Raw genomic sequence first — 16,194 nt, 5'->3', positions numbered from 1 at the left:
ATTTTGGCATCCTCTTAAGTGCCTGCTTATAAACCCCCCACCATGTGCTTAGCCACGCCCTACAAGCAAAAGGAGCTAGCTCCCCTGCTACATAATGAAAATACATTACTAAATAAAACCTTTTCTTGTACACGTATTCTTCCGGCCTAAAATTATAAACAAGCACACATATATACATAAATGACTCATTCTACAATAAAAAGGTGCTTGATAATCAATGGTTTTATGATAAAGTTTTATTCTGTAGACATACTTGATATATATATATATATATATATATATATATATAAAGAGCAGTGTTATATAGCAATTTATATATGCCTTATGTTGTAGTTGGAATGGACTAAACATTTATACAAGCGAAAAATTATGTAAAAATGTTTTCATTCCGTTATTAGCTGACTTTAAATAGAGCTTGTCAATCGTCGTACCTCGTGTTGCATGCTGCGTGACGTGACCGTATTTGTAGGTGGTAGCGGCTCTTTTCTGCTAGTGAGTTCACTTCATGTGAGTTAACTTCATTTTTATTCATATTTTCCACCTCCATTTCTTTTCACACCACTGTACGCAAAAGCAAGGAGCCATAGTAAAACACACAGTCAACATCCTTAGATCGTGGCCCCGTGTTAAGTGACACTAAAGCAGTGTTGAATATGGGACAAAGAAGTGATTAATTAAGTGAGGATTGATCCTTAAAAATGAACATGTATCCCATTAAAGTGATTATTGATGCCGGACCGATTTGATTTTACAGTGTTAAATCATCAAATGTGGTTATACCCAGCTATTTTTTCAGAAAATATTTTTTGACCAAATTTATTGGTTACGGTTCATTTTTGAAATAAGGTAAAAACTCAAAAAAATAAAGACAACACATTTTCAAATGGGAAAAGCTATTTAATATATCCTTAAACTGTAGAATATTACAGGATTTTTCAGTTCACAGAATTTCTGCTTTTTTACAGTGTACCATTTTTTGACAATGCAGAATTCTGCATATACACTAAAATGAAAAGTATAGTGATAAATCTTCATACGGGTCAGTCGCTTCACTTGAATCATATTGTAGCAGCTGTAGTGTCAAGATAGCTTATGATGCTGGCGCTGGAAACTGTTGGTTTGGCAATCTCACACAGAATTAGTGCACAGTGTATTCCTCTGCCTACTCACCAAGGCAAAAGTTGAGAAACTGGTAGGAGGTGTTGGATATATTAAATGTAACATTCCTTCCTTATACACACACGTGACTCGAGATTTTTTATATTATAACCCATCTCACTTACATTCATACTCTTCTCCATTAGAGAATACGAGACACTCTCTGATGAGTTTAGACTGGTTAAATCAAATGCCAATATTATTGGAGATTAATATGAACTAACATTTCCCATCAAATCAATTATTTTACATATAAAATGGTGGGTGAAAATGACTAAAGATTGTAAAGTGTTTCTTAGTACTACCCAACAATGTATTTATACACAGAATATAAACTTGGTCAACATAACAAAATGTAAACGCATAATTAGGTGACAAAATTAGTTAATAGTAAGAGTACATGTACCTTTCAGGCTAATAGCTTCTCCCAGGAGTGGCTTATCACTTAAATAGCCCCTTTTTTGAATTTACAGTACAATGTGGATTAGAGGAGTTTTATAGTTTGGGCTGGTGATTAGGAGTGCTTTTGTTTTTATTTAAAACACTGCACCTAGAAATGACTGAATTTGTGTGTCAACACATATACAGTAAGTGGTTAATGTTTCTAGAGCCTGCTAAACTGGATGTAAACTGTTTTAGCAGTCGAGCTTTGATATGCAGTACATTTATATAAAAGTTTAAAGTTTAACACTTTAAGGACCAAGTTTTCTACTTTTGAAATATATCCTGTCATTCAAAACCATTACATTCAAGGCTGATGTACTAAAGAACAGCCAATCTGTGTTATAAATGAAACTAAAGGACACGCGTTTTAGAAGTGGAAACACTTTAATAGCATCATTGCAATCTTCTGAATCATTTGAGGTTACAAAGGTCTGATGAAATGAAGAGTCACACCGCTGAATAACTCCTCTCGATACTCCAGCGACAGCACGTTCATCTAAAAGTGAAACGGTCTTGCGATTTAAAAACTTATTTCTATAAGTCTACAGCTACTAAGCATTCAAATTAAATTCCACATTTCTCTATGGAATTAAGTTAAGAGCACATCTGAAATTCATGTAAATATACGCGTTTAAAACCGTCCACAATTACTTACGTGACACATGGGGAGGTATACTGCTTCACAGCACCTTCACCTAAAAGAGATGAAACCTGCTTTAAAAACCTACATCTTACCAAAAGCATATTTATGATGTCTACATATTTGGGGACAGGAGTTACAAAAACAGGATTTCTTTACCGTAAATGGAAATTACATAAATTTAATGAGAAAATAATGCAGACGCTGATGAAATTTGATGCAGAATAGATTCCATAAGTACAGTACACTTTGGCATCTTTTCCTGAGGCATAAAACCAATTACGTAAAATGTATTTATTCTGGCAAGAACGATTAGTGTAAAACATCGTGTTTATTCTCCAGCTCAAAATATTTTCGGCCTTATTTTAAAACTGTTTTTTTAAATTATCACATTTGTCATTTTTACACTTAAATATGTTAGTTTAATTAATATTAAAAATTAATACTAAAAACAAAGTTGAATGAAAAACATACTAGTCTTGTAGTAATCATAGACAGTCACCACAGCTGGTTTCAGGTTCTTCACGACTACGTTCTGCAAAAGCGTCAAGGTGAATGATTTCTCCTCCTTTTTCATCTTTAAAGAAAAGACACCCGATGTCATTCATATCAAATATATTCACATGCCGAAAAGCCATCTTAATTCCTGAATTTACCCCATCTAAATACAACATGACATGTCCTTCATCCTGCTCCACAAGTTTGATTCTAGAATCCTGCTGAAGCTATAAACAGAGACCAATGAGAACATATCAAACTCTGCAGAGCTCGAGATTAAAAACAAGACTGAAGCGGTGAAAGGGTCACTCACAGCTTGTAGAGACACGAAATCCAGCACAAATCCAGAAAGCAGCTTCACATTAATGATCACCATGTTTGTCTCTTCTCGTGGACCATTATATCTGTAACAATATCACAAATATGGTTCAATGTGTATGTGTCCTGATAAACGGCAAATAAAATAACTTGTTAGGTGGGGTCCGTTCCCGTAAATTAGGCTTCAAATGTCCCTTATGGTCGAATATACTTTTATACTGTTATTTACAAGGATATGGATTATATTTTCCAGGTTAGTGATTCATTGCATGTTTAGGCACTTTACTTTTTTTGCTACACACAGCAATAGTCAATTAGCTTCATTTTGTAAACAATGAAAATACGGTCTAAATTCACCAGGGCCACTCACCTGACAGTTAAAGCCAATGTAACAGTATAGTACTGCTTCCTTTCACAAGTTGAAGTTGCATCAGTTATGATGCTAAAGGCCAATGAGTTAGAGGGCAGGACATTGTAGTGCAAAGAAAACTGCGAAAAAAAAACATGATACGGCCACATTTATCTTAATTTATTATTTTCTACTGAAATTCTTGTGACTAGATGTCATATTTAATTACATGACACGCAGGAACTAATGAGATCTAAAGTTCCCGCTAGAATGTATTTGGCGATATCAATTTGTTTTGCTTCTGAAGACTTTAACCCGACGGAACCTTGGATGTTTGAGATTTTTGAATTGTCATTTCAAGAAAGATTTTTTGAATTCAGATGAAAATTACATTTGACATGAGATAATCCATGTGTCATTTTTGGGTAAACTCAGTTCATGTGAAGGCATCTTACCAACCTGCACAAACACACAGCCCTGGCCACCTGTAGCAAGTGTGAAATCTCCTGTAGGTGGCTGAAGCTGTCTCTCCTGGTAAAGCAGTCGGTTTCTCTGGTTGACAATGAAGTTATATTTCTGGTTTGAGGGGGAGGTCACATTGACGACAACGTTTCCTGATGGATTGTATGTGGCAGCACTGTATTTGGCAAGTGCCTGGAGGGCCACCACAGTGTCCTGTTCATAGAGAGCGAGGAAGCCAATCACACGCTTTTTCAATATGTTGGCCTATGCTATTTTGACACTGTTTCAAAGTTGTAATGAGTTAACACCCTATATGGAAAACCATAGTTGAACTATGAATGGCCTTGAAATAACATTACTGTACCTGAGAAGAGGAGAAACCTCCAAAGGCATTTTGCCTCTTGGCCAGCCAGGACACTATGGTTGCAGAATAGTCCAGCTTAAATGATGGCAGTGTTGGTCCAGAAAGAAGCGCCAACAACACGTATGAACTCATCTCAATCTCTAAAGAGCCTATCAGTTGCCCATTATTTGTCTGAGTCCAATATCGGCCAACCCCTGAAAACACAATAAGAGCCCACGAGACAAACATTCCGGTTAAGAAAACAAACTAAAAGTCCTTTTACATTTAAAATATACGTTTTATTCCGAGCTGACTGGGACCTTCTCTCTTGACTTGATTGTCCAAGCTCGAGATTAGTTTCTGTCTCATCTCTTGGTCTCCAGCCAAAGTGAATGTGTAGGATGCCAGGGCAGTGAAGTAAGTGTTGTTAAGGTTGCTGGAAGCGTCCTTCAGACAAACAAGGCCTTGCTTCACCATGGGATCCTTAGAGCATGCAAAACAAAAGTCAAATCTCTTTGTTAGTTGTATCGTCTTTATAAGGCCAGGCTTATCACACCACATTCACAATGTGTATAGCCAAGCCAACTATTAAAGCCTGTAAACATAACCTCGGTTTTTCATGTTTTTACAAGTGTACTTTAGGGTTTGGTTTTATGTAATTCATCTTGATTCAGTCAAATTTAAATTATACTACAGCTTAGAGTACAATATAGACAGTGGTGTCATATTCAAACATGTTTACAGATATTAGACACAGTTGGGTTGAACCTCTATTTGTGGTTACTCTGCTACCCTGCTATCAATGTAGGCAATTTGAATAAAGCTTGGTAAAATGGCTGGCAAATTTCATATTAAACACACACGTGTTGGATGTGCCGAAAGCCCTCTACTTGGAAGTATCCAGAATGTTATGAAGTCGCAACACTTACTGTCGTTTTCATGCCCTGTTCCAGCAAAGCTGCAACGATGTATGCAGTGAGAGTGACGTCATCACTGACACCACCCTGTGAAAGAAACAAGGCAGAGAGACATTGCGGCAGCAATATGGAGTGATGTACAATATTAAATGTCCTTCTGATTATGTTAACAAAATGGCTATATAGCCATTTTTTTACATAATCATGTGACTTATCCTACAACTAGGCCCTCAAGCAAACAACCCTGCAGATCTGAATGTTTAGTGCATTCGAGCGTCAACACCAATCCTATGATATTGGTAACTGGATATTCTGAAGCAAACTCATTCTTACCTTAATGTCATTGTGGTAAAGGATGCCCACTGTTTTAAAGCACCCATTCTCCTGCTGTTGCTGACCCAACCAATTATTTGCCTGATCGATGTTTGTTTGATCTACAAACACATACTTCTTTGCCCCAACGAAAATCTTAATCACATATGCAGTTAACCTGAGAATAGGAATTTTAAAAAAGTCACTTCAAAAACTGTAATATTTCTGTTGCACCTACTCCAAGTACATACTAAATGCTTCATTGTTTTTAAACAGACCAGGTGTGCCCAGAAGCGTCACGGTTCCCAAAAGCGCTGTAAGATCCATCAAAATGTTTGTATATCAGCTCTGTTTGGTAGCCTGCAAAAAAAAAAAAGGAACATGATCAGAGCCTTTGGTAGGAACTCTTCAATTAAGCAAGTTTTGTTTATAACTACAGCACTGTGTGTAACTTGTTATTTAACTAAGCCATAGATTTGTATCATTTCATATTCAGATTTTTCTGTCATTTTAATTAAATTCTTAAACATTAATATAAAATGACATTAGAAGACTTCCAGGAAGTTCAGTTTTGCTAAATTGGAAGTTTGATGTGTGAATTTACTGAAATAGTTTTATGCGCAACTATGCAGAGCATGCAAAAGCAATTATAGACTAAACGTCAGAAATATATTGACCCCTTGACGGTCTGCCGTAATGTTGTGTCGACTGTATGAGACACTCGCTAAACACAGAAAAACAGTCTAATAGTTCTCACCAGTCTGCAGATAGGTTTTAGCTCGTTCCAAAATCTCAGGAGCGAGCTGCCCACTGCTCTCCAAGTACTGAAGGATGTAAATATTGGGTGCAAAGTTCAGCATGTTCTGCTCTCCACAGCCGTAAGGCATACGCAACAGATCAGCAATGTTCTTTAAAGCATGACTGATCAGATCACCTGTGGCACAAACAGTCAGGAGCACATCATTTCTCATGTCCATACAGTAAATAGCCATGCTTTTATTGAGAGTGTGGATATGTATAATACTTTCTTCACAGATGTTTATACACATTTAACTTACCCAGTACAGTGACAAAGCTTTTTTCAGAATCCTTGACAACAACTTCAGGGAGTTTAAGAGAGACAGTTTTGGTCACTTGGTTGCCTAATAGAGAAAATTAAGTCAATGATACGTCTCGCTTGCTTTGTATTCAATACGGTGAGGATGATGCATAGTTTAATCCCGCTGTAATTATGCTGTATTTTAGGTCATTACTATTATTACAAAGATCAATATTTGTACTTAGTCCAAATCATAAATTTGGAGGTGGGAGCTCGATTGCAAGTGGTTAAATTTAAGGATCATGGATTAATTGTTTTAACTGACGGTATGCCACACACACACAACCTGAAACATTCCTCATTCAGAGTAACGGAACCATTTTACTTACCTGTTAAACAGATGAGGTCATTCTGAGTGATTATTTGTTTTACACCCTCCGCCTGACAAATAAAACTGCTTCAGTTATTTTGACAAACAAACTTGATCAAATGTCTTTTTCAGAAAGTATCGATTACGAAATTAAGATTTAACAGTCTAAACCAGCAATATTTCCTCGCCTATAGTGTAGGGTACTACACAGCAGTGTCAATACAATGGCTTCACTCTGCAAAATGTTTAACTTATTTAAAACAAACAGCTTTATTAAATGACCCATGATGCTGAATATGCTATAACTTCTATGGTTTTTGAAAGGCTCACCTCGACCAGAAACGACTGCACAACAGTGTCAATACGGCGTCCTTCCGGCACAGTCACCACCTCATTCCCACAGCGTTCCCGAGTCCTCACAGTCTCAGCTCTCACCGTAACCTTGACCTCTCCTGTAATATACAAATAATTCAGTCACAAGTACAAACCATGCTTGCATGGATAGATTTCATTTACTGTATATTTTATTAACTAAATGTTTAAGGTGTAGTTCACGTCAATTTGCCCCATTGACATTCCATTGTAGGAATAAAAGATGAATATGCCAAGTCAATGGAGTGAACTACTCACACAAAATGTAAAACATGATTCAATCATAGGACTTACCAAGAACCGATGCTGTAATGGTCCACTCAAAGGTTTGGCCCTCTTCTGCACAAATACATCGAGTGTAAATGCAGCCATTACAAGGCTGCGCTGAGAACTTATCGGAATTTTCCAATGTGGCAGTCACCTGTACATCATAACAGAGATGTCATTTTATAATTTCCCACATAAAAATGTTAAAGGAATTTTACAGATTATGTTTTTGACTGCCTTTCAAAAACAGTTACAGAAATGGCAAATTTATAATAAATTAAGAGGAAACACATTTACAGGAAAAAATGTATTTTAGCTTTTTCCTGGCACCCAGAAAACACGATTCCATTTTATGTTATCCAGCAAAAAGCTGTAAAACTTGCTCTTCTGTAATTTGCCAGAAAAACAGCGAACACAATTTACTACATATCCTTTATTTTTGTGGGAAAGAGTACATTTGTCGCTCCAGGTGACAGAACTTCTAGTAAAATTCTGTAAATAATGTATAAAAACAAAATGTTAGTCCTGTGCATATTCTTAGAATTATTAGTGTGACTCACCATAATACATTTGGCGAGGTAGTTAAATACAGTGGCTTTGAGTGGGAGCTCTTCTCCACGAATAACAGAGTAGGGGAGCGCGAGGCTGACAAAGAATGGCTGGAATGCAGTGAGAGAAGTGCTGGGTGCAACTCCAAAACCAACAGAAGATGTACAGAAAGCATCTGTGGCCCATTTAGTGATGGTGTCAGGAACAGTCTTTGTAAGAGTCACGAACCCAGACCTCCTAATGAATAAAAACATACTCCTTATGCACTAATATTTGGAGTACCTTTTGGTATTATAGAAAGGGAATGGAGGTATAGTAACATTAGCGTGAGCTATACACACCCGACAGGCACCAGATCCCATATCCAAGTTTCCGGAAAGAACTTGCGGATTGAATTTTGAACAGATTTTGCCACAGGTTGAGCAACAGCAATATTTTCTCTACTTGCATCAGGTTGAAGAGCTACGGTTTCTGCTCAAATGGTTACAGAAGGTCCAGATGAAGAAAAAAACTACAGAACTTCCAAAACGAAGATGATATTACTCACCCATAGCTGGCCTCATAAGCATATATTCATAACAGGGAACGGGTTCTTTCACATCAGAGTTTGTAGCTATTTTGACTCCAATGGCCTAGAAGCAAGCATCATGTCTATTAAATGGATAGTGTATAATAAGCCAACAACCAGTGAAACAGAATATGATATATATCTTACTTTAAAGGCACTGTATGCATCGTTTCGATTTCCGTGCGGGACATAAATGAATGGAGGTCTACGTCTTTCCCTTGCTAGCATTGAGTCCTCAATTGGATCAATGTCTCTAGGTACACAAGGATCTTCATCTTCCCAGACTTGGTATGGGTAATCCCCCAACATTTGGACTGGTAACATTCCAAAAACCTACATATTTAAAGTTAATTTACAGGATTATTTGACACTGCAAAATCAAATAGATGATTGTTTAAACTTTTTCACTGGTCTGTTAAATATGTCGTACAAAGGCAGCGTTGTGTTGAGCCTCTGGTTTTAAAAACAGTACGCTCTGATCAATGGATCTGACAGAGCAAAGGGAACCAGGCTGGGCATTCAGGTTTAGAGCAGTTGTGTCTTTAGGGAGAGCCGTGGAAGATGAGAAACTTAAGGATACCTGGAGCACAGATACAGGTTTAACATACGTAAAGGATCATTTAATGTATATTCAAAATGGGCATTTAAAGGTGCATTTCATATGGTATTTATGGACCTTGTTTGGAAAGCATTGTTCAATGGGGAAGTTCCAACTGTCTGCTATAGTTTCTCCGTTGGGAAGAACCGTGTACACCACCACCTGGGCGAATAGCGACAGGACTGTGGTCTTTAATGTGAATGACAATTTGCCTTTGTTTTCTGTAATAAAGGAGAGAGACCTGTCAATTAAGTCGCATGCAACATACAACAGTACAATAATTGTGCGTTTTCTGTAGTTTCCTACCTGTTCCAAACTGCACATTGACAGAGACACGGCCATTTTGAGCCATACTGCCTTTTGAAAACTCCTGGAAATCATAAGGTGGAATGTGAGAGTTGCTTGACTTTCAAAAGCAACTGAAATTAAATATATACCTTCAATACAGTGTTATATACGAATTGATTTAGAGTTAAACATACCATGTAGAAGACGTCCAGTGTTTGCTGTCCCTTTTTCAGTGCACTGCCCTGAATGATGTAACTGGCCTCCACATTTGCATCAATCGCACAACTCCACAGGTTTGGAGTCGAAATTAACTTTAGAAAACTCTTGCTTTTAGAGTAAAACGGTTTTAACGAGAGAGTGCCTGAAATATAAGATCTTGCTGCAGGCCAGAAATCATTCTGGAGTTTATCCTCAATGTGGCGAGCCTATTGTAGATGTTCATAGGATGCACGTCATTTAGTTGTTAATATATTGAACGTTAAAAGTATATGTTGAAAAAACAGCACAAACCTGTAAATAAGCAGGTTGACCGGACCAAACTGTGGTGTCTAAAGAAAAGTAAGCTGTACCATTGAGGTCTGTTGTAAGTGTCATAGTCACACTTTTGAAATCGTAGTTTACAATGAGATACACCGTTTGACCTTTCAGTGGTTTGTTGTATACATCAGTGACCAGAACCTATCAAAGAGGCATGTGAAGAGAAAAATCGAAATTGAAGTGACAGTTTTGGTACAAAGTAAGATTCTTGATCTTGTGATGGGAGGTCGCAAGTCTTGACTACATCTTTAATTATAAACTATGCAAAAAACATGATCCAACCTTTCCCTCATAGGCAAGCCCAGGTTTGTATACATCTGCTGTGTCAACAAAGGAAACTGTGATAACGTCACTGCTATAAGAAACTCCGGCTGAACCCTCCACAGTAATCCCTGGAAAAATCAGAACATGTTTTTTAGGACAATTAAATTAAGAGCAGTTTATTTTTTAATGAAGAGCAGTTTTTTTATGCTCTTACCTGTTCCATCCTCTTCTACTTTGTAATTGATGTTTAAATATCCTCCTGGACTCATGCCATATTCAGTCAAATTTATTACTTGAGAGGCACAGCCAGTCTTGTCAGTCTAAATGAAAAATTGACATGAAGAGAATACAAGAATTTAGACGTGTTACGAGAAGCTTTTCTATGCAGCTTTTTGAACAATGAAATTTCATAATGTCCGTTTTATACGGTCACAGTTATAATTAAAGTATTCTTTAGGCTTAAGCAAACCTTTATGACATAGTTTCTGCATGTTGCAGGTGTACTTCGGCGATACCAGTTATAATTATAGTCTGTTCCACACACTTCAGCAGTCAGAGACCCCTGCACACCCTTCCCATAGGTGTATCTACAGAAAAGGATTGATTGAGACCGATAATATTGTTGTTTCCATCTCATTTATCTGCAAAGTTCTCCACAAAATGCTTACAGAGCACAAATGTTTAGCATGAACTCTTTGTTCATGGGAGTTATAACAGGTGGAAGATTCGCGTTGACTTCAAATTTAGGCAGAACTAAAAGAAACAAGAGAAGTTTAAAAACAGGACATATAATGAAACGTTCAAAGTGGCTTTCTAGTTCTAACCATATCCTTTAATTTCTAAGTATTGCGTTGTTTCTTGGTTCTTCTCATCCCATGCAGTGATGACGTAGTTGCCCTCAGTGGCCTGAGGTGTCATGCGGTAGAACAGATCTAAAATGCCATCCTGGGTGGGCCGATTCAACCACTGACCAATGCGATTCGAGTTAGGATCCTAGAAGTGGCACATAATGGGAAACCCAGTGTAATGAAACAAACATGTTTACATTATATATAAATTATTTTTGCCACGTTTACAGTTATGAATGTAAACAATGTTCCCTGATGGAGGGAATGAGACGTTATGTTAAAACTACAGTATGTGGCTTTGACCTAGAGAACCTATAATCTCTAATTAGAACTTCAAAAGGCCAATTTTTGAATTTGGCAAATGGAATCTGCATGCCAGTCTCTGCCCCATACATACAGGTATAAAAGATGGCTTGCCTATTCATTCAGCCTTTGTGCTGAGAAACCCAGGAGGCGCCTCCCGGTCGCTGCAGCTGATTTAGCACTGTTGTAACCTGAGGGACATGAGGTCTCGGTCTCTTTTGGGAACAGAGTATGCAGTCGTAACAACTTCGAATGAGAAAGACACCAAAGGAAACCCATGTCAACAAAACCGCATGGTGTTCCTATATGAAGCTCCACGATGCCGAACAGTGACATGAACACAAGCGGAGCGACACTGGGTGGTAGTAAGGCACCACCTTGAGCTTGTTGGGATGGGAGCCTCTTGCCATCGTCAGTGGCCACCACCCTTGTTTCTAAATCTGCAGAGTCACATAATCAAGAGGAGAAGGCCCTTAAGCAGGTGTCGGAGCTGGATGCAGAGCCAGACGCCGAGCTTACCTGTTGGTACCTTGCAAGATACATGCTGACAGATGGGCATGGGAGATCATTCACAATCCAGTGCCCCAGTCTCTGTTTGGAGGCCAGGGTCTCTGGACCACGTGAGTCACGTTGGACAGAGTGCCTGCAGGCTGGGGAGGTTCCACAGGTCTGTTTTGGGGTGCCACGCCATGCCATGCCCTCCCCTGAGAAAGTCCTTCGTCAGGGGAATTGGCCAGAAGAGTTGACATCAAAAGCTCAGAGAACAAAGTCTGGTTTGGACAGTAGGGCGGAAGGGAGCAGGATGATGCTCCTCTTACCTTACAAAGGCTTAATCCGGTTTATCCGTGCACTCGGTCAGGGAGTACCAAAGTGTGTAATGGTTTACAGGGAACCAAACTCTGAAACCAGTGGTGAAGCAGCCTTATGTCAATCAACCGGTTTAACATAACTCCTGCAGAGGATGCCATGAGTCCCTAGAGCTTCTGAAATAATTTAAGTCAAATTCATTGGCCTTTTGAAATTACAATCATAGGGTCTCAAGTTCAAACCCCATATTATGGTCTCGACCTAAGTGATAGAAAGGGAACAAACATGTGCTTAAAAAGATTTTATACTGTACCCGGAGTTCTACGGTTTGAAACTGAAAAGCAAAAATAGGAAAATGTTTAGTTTGATCATGGTATTATAGTGACAATGATTGAAGCTATGGCATAAAAGCTACTGAAACATTACTCAATTCAGAATCGGAAGAGCTTTATTGCAAAGTGTGCTTGCGCACACACAAGGAATTTTCTTTGGTGTTGGAAGCTTAGACGTCAACATAACGACAATACAAATGATTTACAGTCAAAGATTCTAACATATATAAAATGACTCCTTTTATTATTCCCCATTTTCTATACAATAGAGACAAGGGGAGTATATACTACTATATAATATAAGTCATTTCATTTATCAAAATCCTTTGATACTCTTGGCACTTACAGACTATGCTATAAAGAATGATAAAACCTTTTACCTTCTGATTACGGGTCAAGAAATTGGTATCCAAAGAGACGATCCGAAATTTTACTGGGGAAGACAATTATAAACAGCATAGCACAAGCAATAAAGTGAGTAAGCTTGTCAATAGGAACAAACAGTATTCCATTAAAATTACACGTGTTAATATGTAGAACTGGCACTTTAACCCTTTAGTAAACACATTACCGGTTTCTCCAGGCTTGTAGATTGGCTTGTCTGTTTGGATTAAAATGAGCTTCATTGGCGGCTTTATGAGAATCCGAGTCGTTTTGTCTAGCGGTGTTGAAGCTCCTTCAATTTTAACATAGACAGTTGCCACAGTGTCTACAAGCACTACAGGGACCTAAAAGATCCAAAGCAAGGAAAAAGAGATTTAAAGAAGCGTTACGAACTCTCGCAGCAACTTCGCTAAATGGTCAAAGCAGGCCTCCAAAGATATAATAAATGGACGTTTGAATCTTTATCCTTCAATTGTCTTGCGTTTTTAGCAAGACTAATTCAAAATTACATGACAAAAGGGAATGACCACAATATAACAATTTACTGTAAGGTAAATTACAGTGAAATACACGGACCTTGAAAGGGACACACTTGTAGAAATCTCTTTTAATGAAGTTCTCTTTAAGGAGGGTCACATTTTCTTTATCGGAGCTCAAGGTTACCACTAAAGAAATGGTTGTACTGGGCTCTTGGATATGTGCACACAGAGTCTATGTAGGTGGCAGTCACTGCCTGAGAAGTGACTGCCACCAGGTACGTGCTGAAAGACAAAAAGAAAACATTGCTTTTATAGTATACAGAAACGGTTTTGAATGTGAATGTGCGCGCTATGGAGGAACTGTATTATGCTTATAAGTGTGCTTTCATTACGCAGCAGGTCTCCAGGCTCACTGTAGAAATTAAAAAGACCTATGTAACATATTCCTTTTCTTATGTTAACGGGTTGGTACATTTCAATAAATTACAGAATTAAAATCGGTAAACAAATCATGTTTTTAAAAGGCTTGAGAAATGCATAAAATTCTAGTTTTATTTTATACAAATATTTATCAATAAGCAGTCTAGGCCATTTTAAAAGATGTTTAGGTACCAGATGTTTAGGTACCATTTAGATATAAAATTGTATACATTTTGTATCTTTGCACCTAAAGAGTACATATAGTATCAATGTCTCAAAGTAGTATTTTTTCAAAGGGTACCGTCCCAGTGATAACTTTTGTGCCTTTTTTTGACAATATATTCTGCAAATCTGCTAAAATGAAAAGTTCTTACAGGTCAGTCGCGCCACATGTTGAATCATATTGTAGCAGCAGTAGTGTCAGCAGCGTTACCAGCGCCCGCATCTTGAGCTGTTGGTTTTGGGGTCTCACAGAGATTTGGTGCACAGTTTATACACCTCTGCCTAGTCCCTTTACCCCACCACAGAACAGCAAAGAAAGTTTAGCAACTGGTGAGAGGATTTGGATGAATTAGATCCAACCTGCAGTATTCCTCGCTCCTGTTTCCTAAATGAGTGAATCAGGGGTAAACATTAAACATTAGCCCAGCTCAATTACACCAGTATTGACCCATTATTGGTTCTGTTTTTCTTGGTTCTGTTTGACCCGTCTTATTTGATCTAGTTTTCCAGGTCTGTTAATTAGTCATCAGGTTCACCTGTGTTCATTTAGTTACTCATTAGTCTTGTTAATGGCTTTGTTCAGACTGTCACCTCAAATCCGATTTTTGTGAGAACATAAGTAGTCTACAACTATATAGAATGATTACAACATATTTTAAAGTATTGTTTAAATGGACCTATAAAACGCTTAAAGGTATGGCCATATTCAGAATATCAGGCTAATGAAGTGTCATTTTATTTTCATCTTTCTCCAAACATTTTCATATACACTTGCATATTTCTATAGCCAAGTTTGTTAAGATAAAAAAGTAAACCAGCATATAGGCCTATATATTCATATGTCAAACCATATGCACCAATATTTGCTAGGGAGACCCTTTGATAAATCTGAGATAACTTTGTGCATTATATTGCAATTTCATTCAAGGTTCAATGCATTCAGTAGGCTATCATTCATTATACAAGGGGGGCTGTGGAATGCTTGATTCTGATTGGCTAACGAAGGTTCTGTATGTGTGCGCTATTTTTCATTCAAACGCACGCCTAAGTAGTTCCAGATTTGTCGACAAATTACAGTTCGATATCACTACGCCAAGTCTAATCGTTATAATGGATCTATACTGTAGCTTAGTCCACCACAAACAACATGCATAACGTGATACATTTTCCAGAAATAACTTTAAATATTAATGGAAAGTATGAAAATTTTGACAATTTGGTCGAAAGTCCAGAAGATGAAATTTAAAAAAAAGAAAGCGAACATCAATGGAAGCCAGCGTTTTAAAAACATAAAAAAATAAAAACATGATTGTCTGGTGTGACAAGTATGACTTTGCCTTTTATCAGTGTTGAAGGTCAGAATGCGTTACATTTTTTGAATGATATTGTCAGGGTCGGATTATGCAAGGGGTATTGTGGGCACCTCGCTTTGAGCATGAGACATGCTCGCTTTGGGGCCCAAGAAAGGGAGAGAAAATGTCACATAACAATGTTTATGCCATATTCATACATGTGCCTCTGGTCCGCACATACCCAAATGCGCACACAAAACAGTGTTTCTAACGTACGCAAGTCTGTCTTTTGGTTTAGTAACTTTTACAAGCCCTTTAGCAGCTTTTGTTCAGGAGAAGCACAAAGCGAAATATCCAGCGACCTTCCGATAAAGCTTTCATTTAGTGGGGAAATGTCGCCAGTGCTGTCCTGCGAGTGCAAAGTCTCTCCTTCCCTGCGCAGGGATTGTCAGTACACGATCCGTTCCACCTGCACGATCCGTTCACGCATGCGCGTAATTACGTATTAGAAAACGTCATGGTTTTCCTACACTATTTGTACCGTGACGCAGGCGATGAAACGTTTGACGGCAGGCGGCACAACTGGCGGCATATTCTTTTTTTACGTTTTGAAATGTCGCTTACGTTACCATGATTACGATGTGTTTATGTGGTTGCCAATCCAAAATAATAGAGTTGTTACATGAACATAGATGATTTTGGTTTCATGTGGAATAAAGTATTTTTATCGACTGCAAATCTTCAGTTTCATCCAAACTCCATTTTGCGATTCATTGCTGTATCATGTCTATTAACCTTACCGTGTTTCGATCTA

The 16,194-nt window shown here is 38.0% G+C and overlaps 1 protein-coding gene across 2 annotated transcripts; it reads right to left on the bottom strand.

The window, feature by feature from the left end:
• Window positions 1–1,953: 1,953 nt before the first annotated feature.
• Window positions 1,954–14,565, bottom strand: LOC306899283 (alpha-2-macroglobulin-like protein 1). Of its 2 annotated transcripts, none has more exons than XM_079465433.1 (36): window positions 14,241–14,565; window positions 13,544–13,728; window positions 13,155–13,311; window positions 12,964–13,016; window positions 12,565–12,585; window positions 11,118–11,286; window positions 10,962–11,046; window positions 10,763–10,880; window positions 10,508–10,613; window positions 10,312–10,421; window positions 10,003–10,170; window positions 9,687–9,917; window positions 9,511–9,574; window positions 9,283–9,425; window positions 9,037–9,186; window positions 8,754–8,939; window positions 8,586–8,670; window positions 8,380–8,509; window positions 8,050–8,275; window positions 7,517–7,643; window positions 7,181–7,302; window positions 6,870–6,921; window positions 6,500–6,583; window positions 6,199–6,375; window positions 5,720–5,801; window positions 5,463–5,619; window positions 5,142–5,216; window positions 4,533–4,695; window positions 4,234–4,427; window positions 3,867–4,082; window positions 3,429–3,547; window positions 3,054–3,144; window positions 2,899–2,967; window positions 2,717–2,819; window positions 2,258–2,297; window positions 1,954–2,098 (listed from the first exon to the last, which is right to left on the bottom strand). In XM_079465433.1, the coding sequence occupies exons 3-36, from the start codon at window positions 13,207–13,209 to the stop codon at window positions 2,095–2,097; spliced, it is 3,975 nt and encodes a 1,324-aa protein (XP_079321559.1). In that variant the 5' UTR covers window positions 13,210–13,311; window positions 13,544–13,728; window positions 14,241–14,565; the 3' UTR covers window positions 1,954–2,094. The 2 variants fall into 2 exon arrangements, with proteins under 2 accessions (XP_079321559.1, XP_079321560.1); XM_079465434.1 differs by having other exon boundaries at window positions 1,972–2,098; window positions 2,745–2,819.
• Window positions 14,566–16,194: the final 1,629 nt, after the last annotated feature.

Source organism: Barbatula barbatula, assembly GCF_947034865.1.
Source record: "Barbatula barbatula genome assembly, chromosome: 10".
NCBI lineage: Eukaryota > Metazoa > Chordata > Actinopteri > Cypriniformes > Nemacheilidae > Barbatula > Barbatula barbatula.
This window is presented reverse-complemented; position numbering and strand designations above follow the sequence as displayed.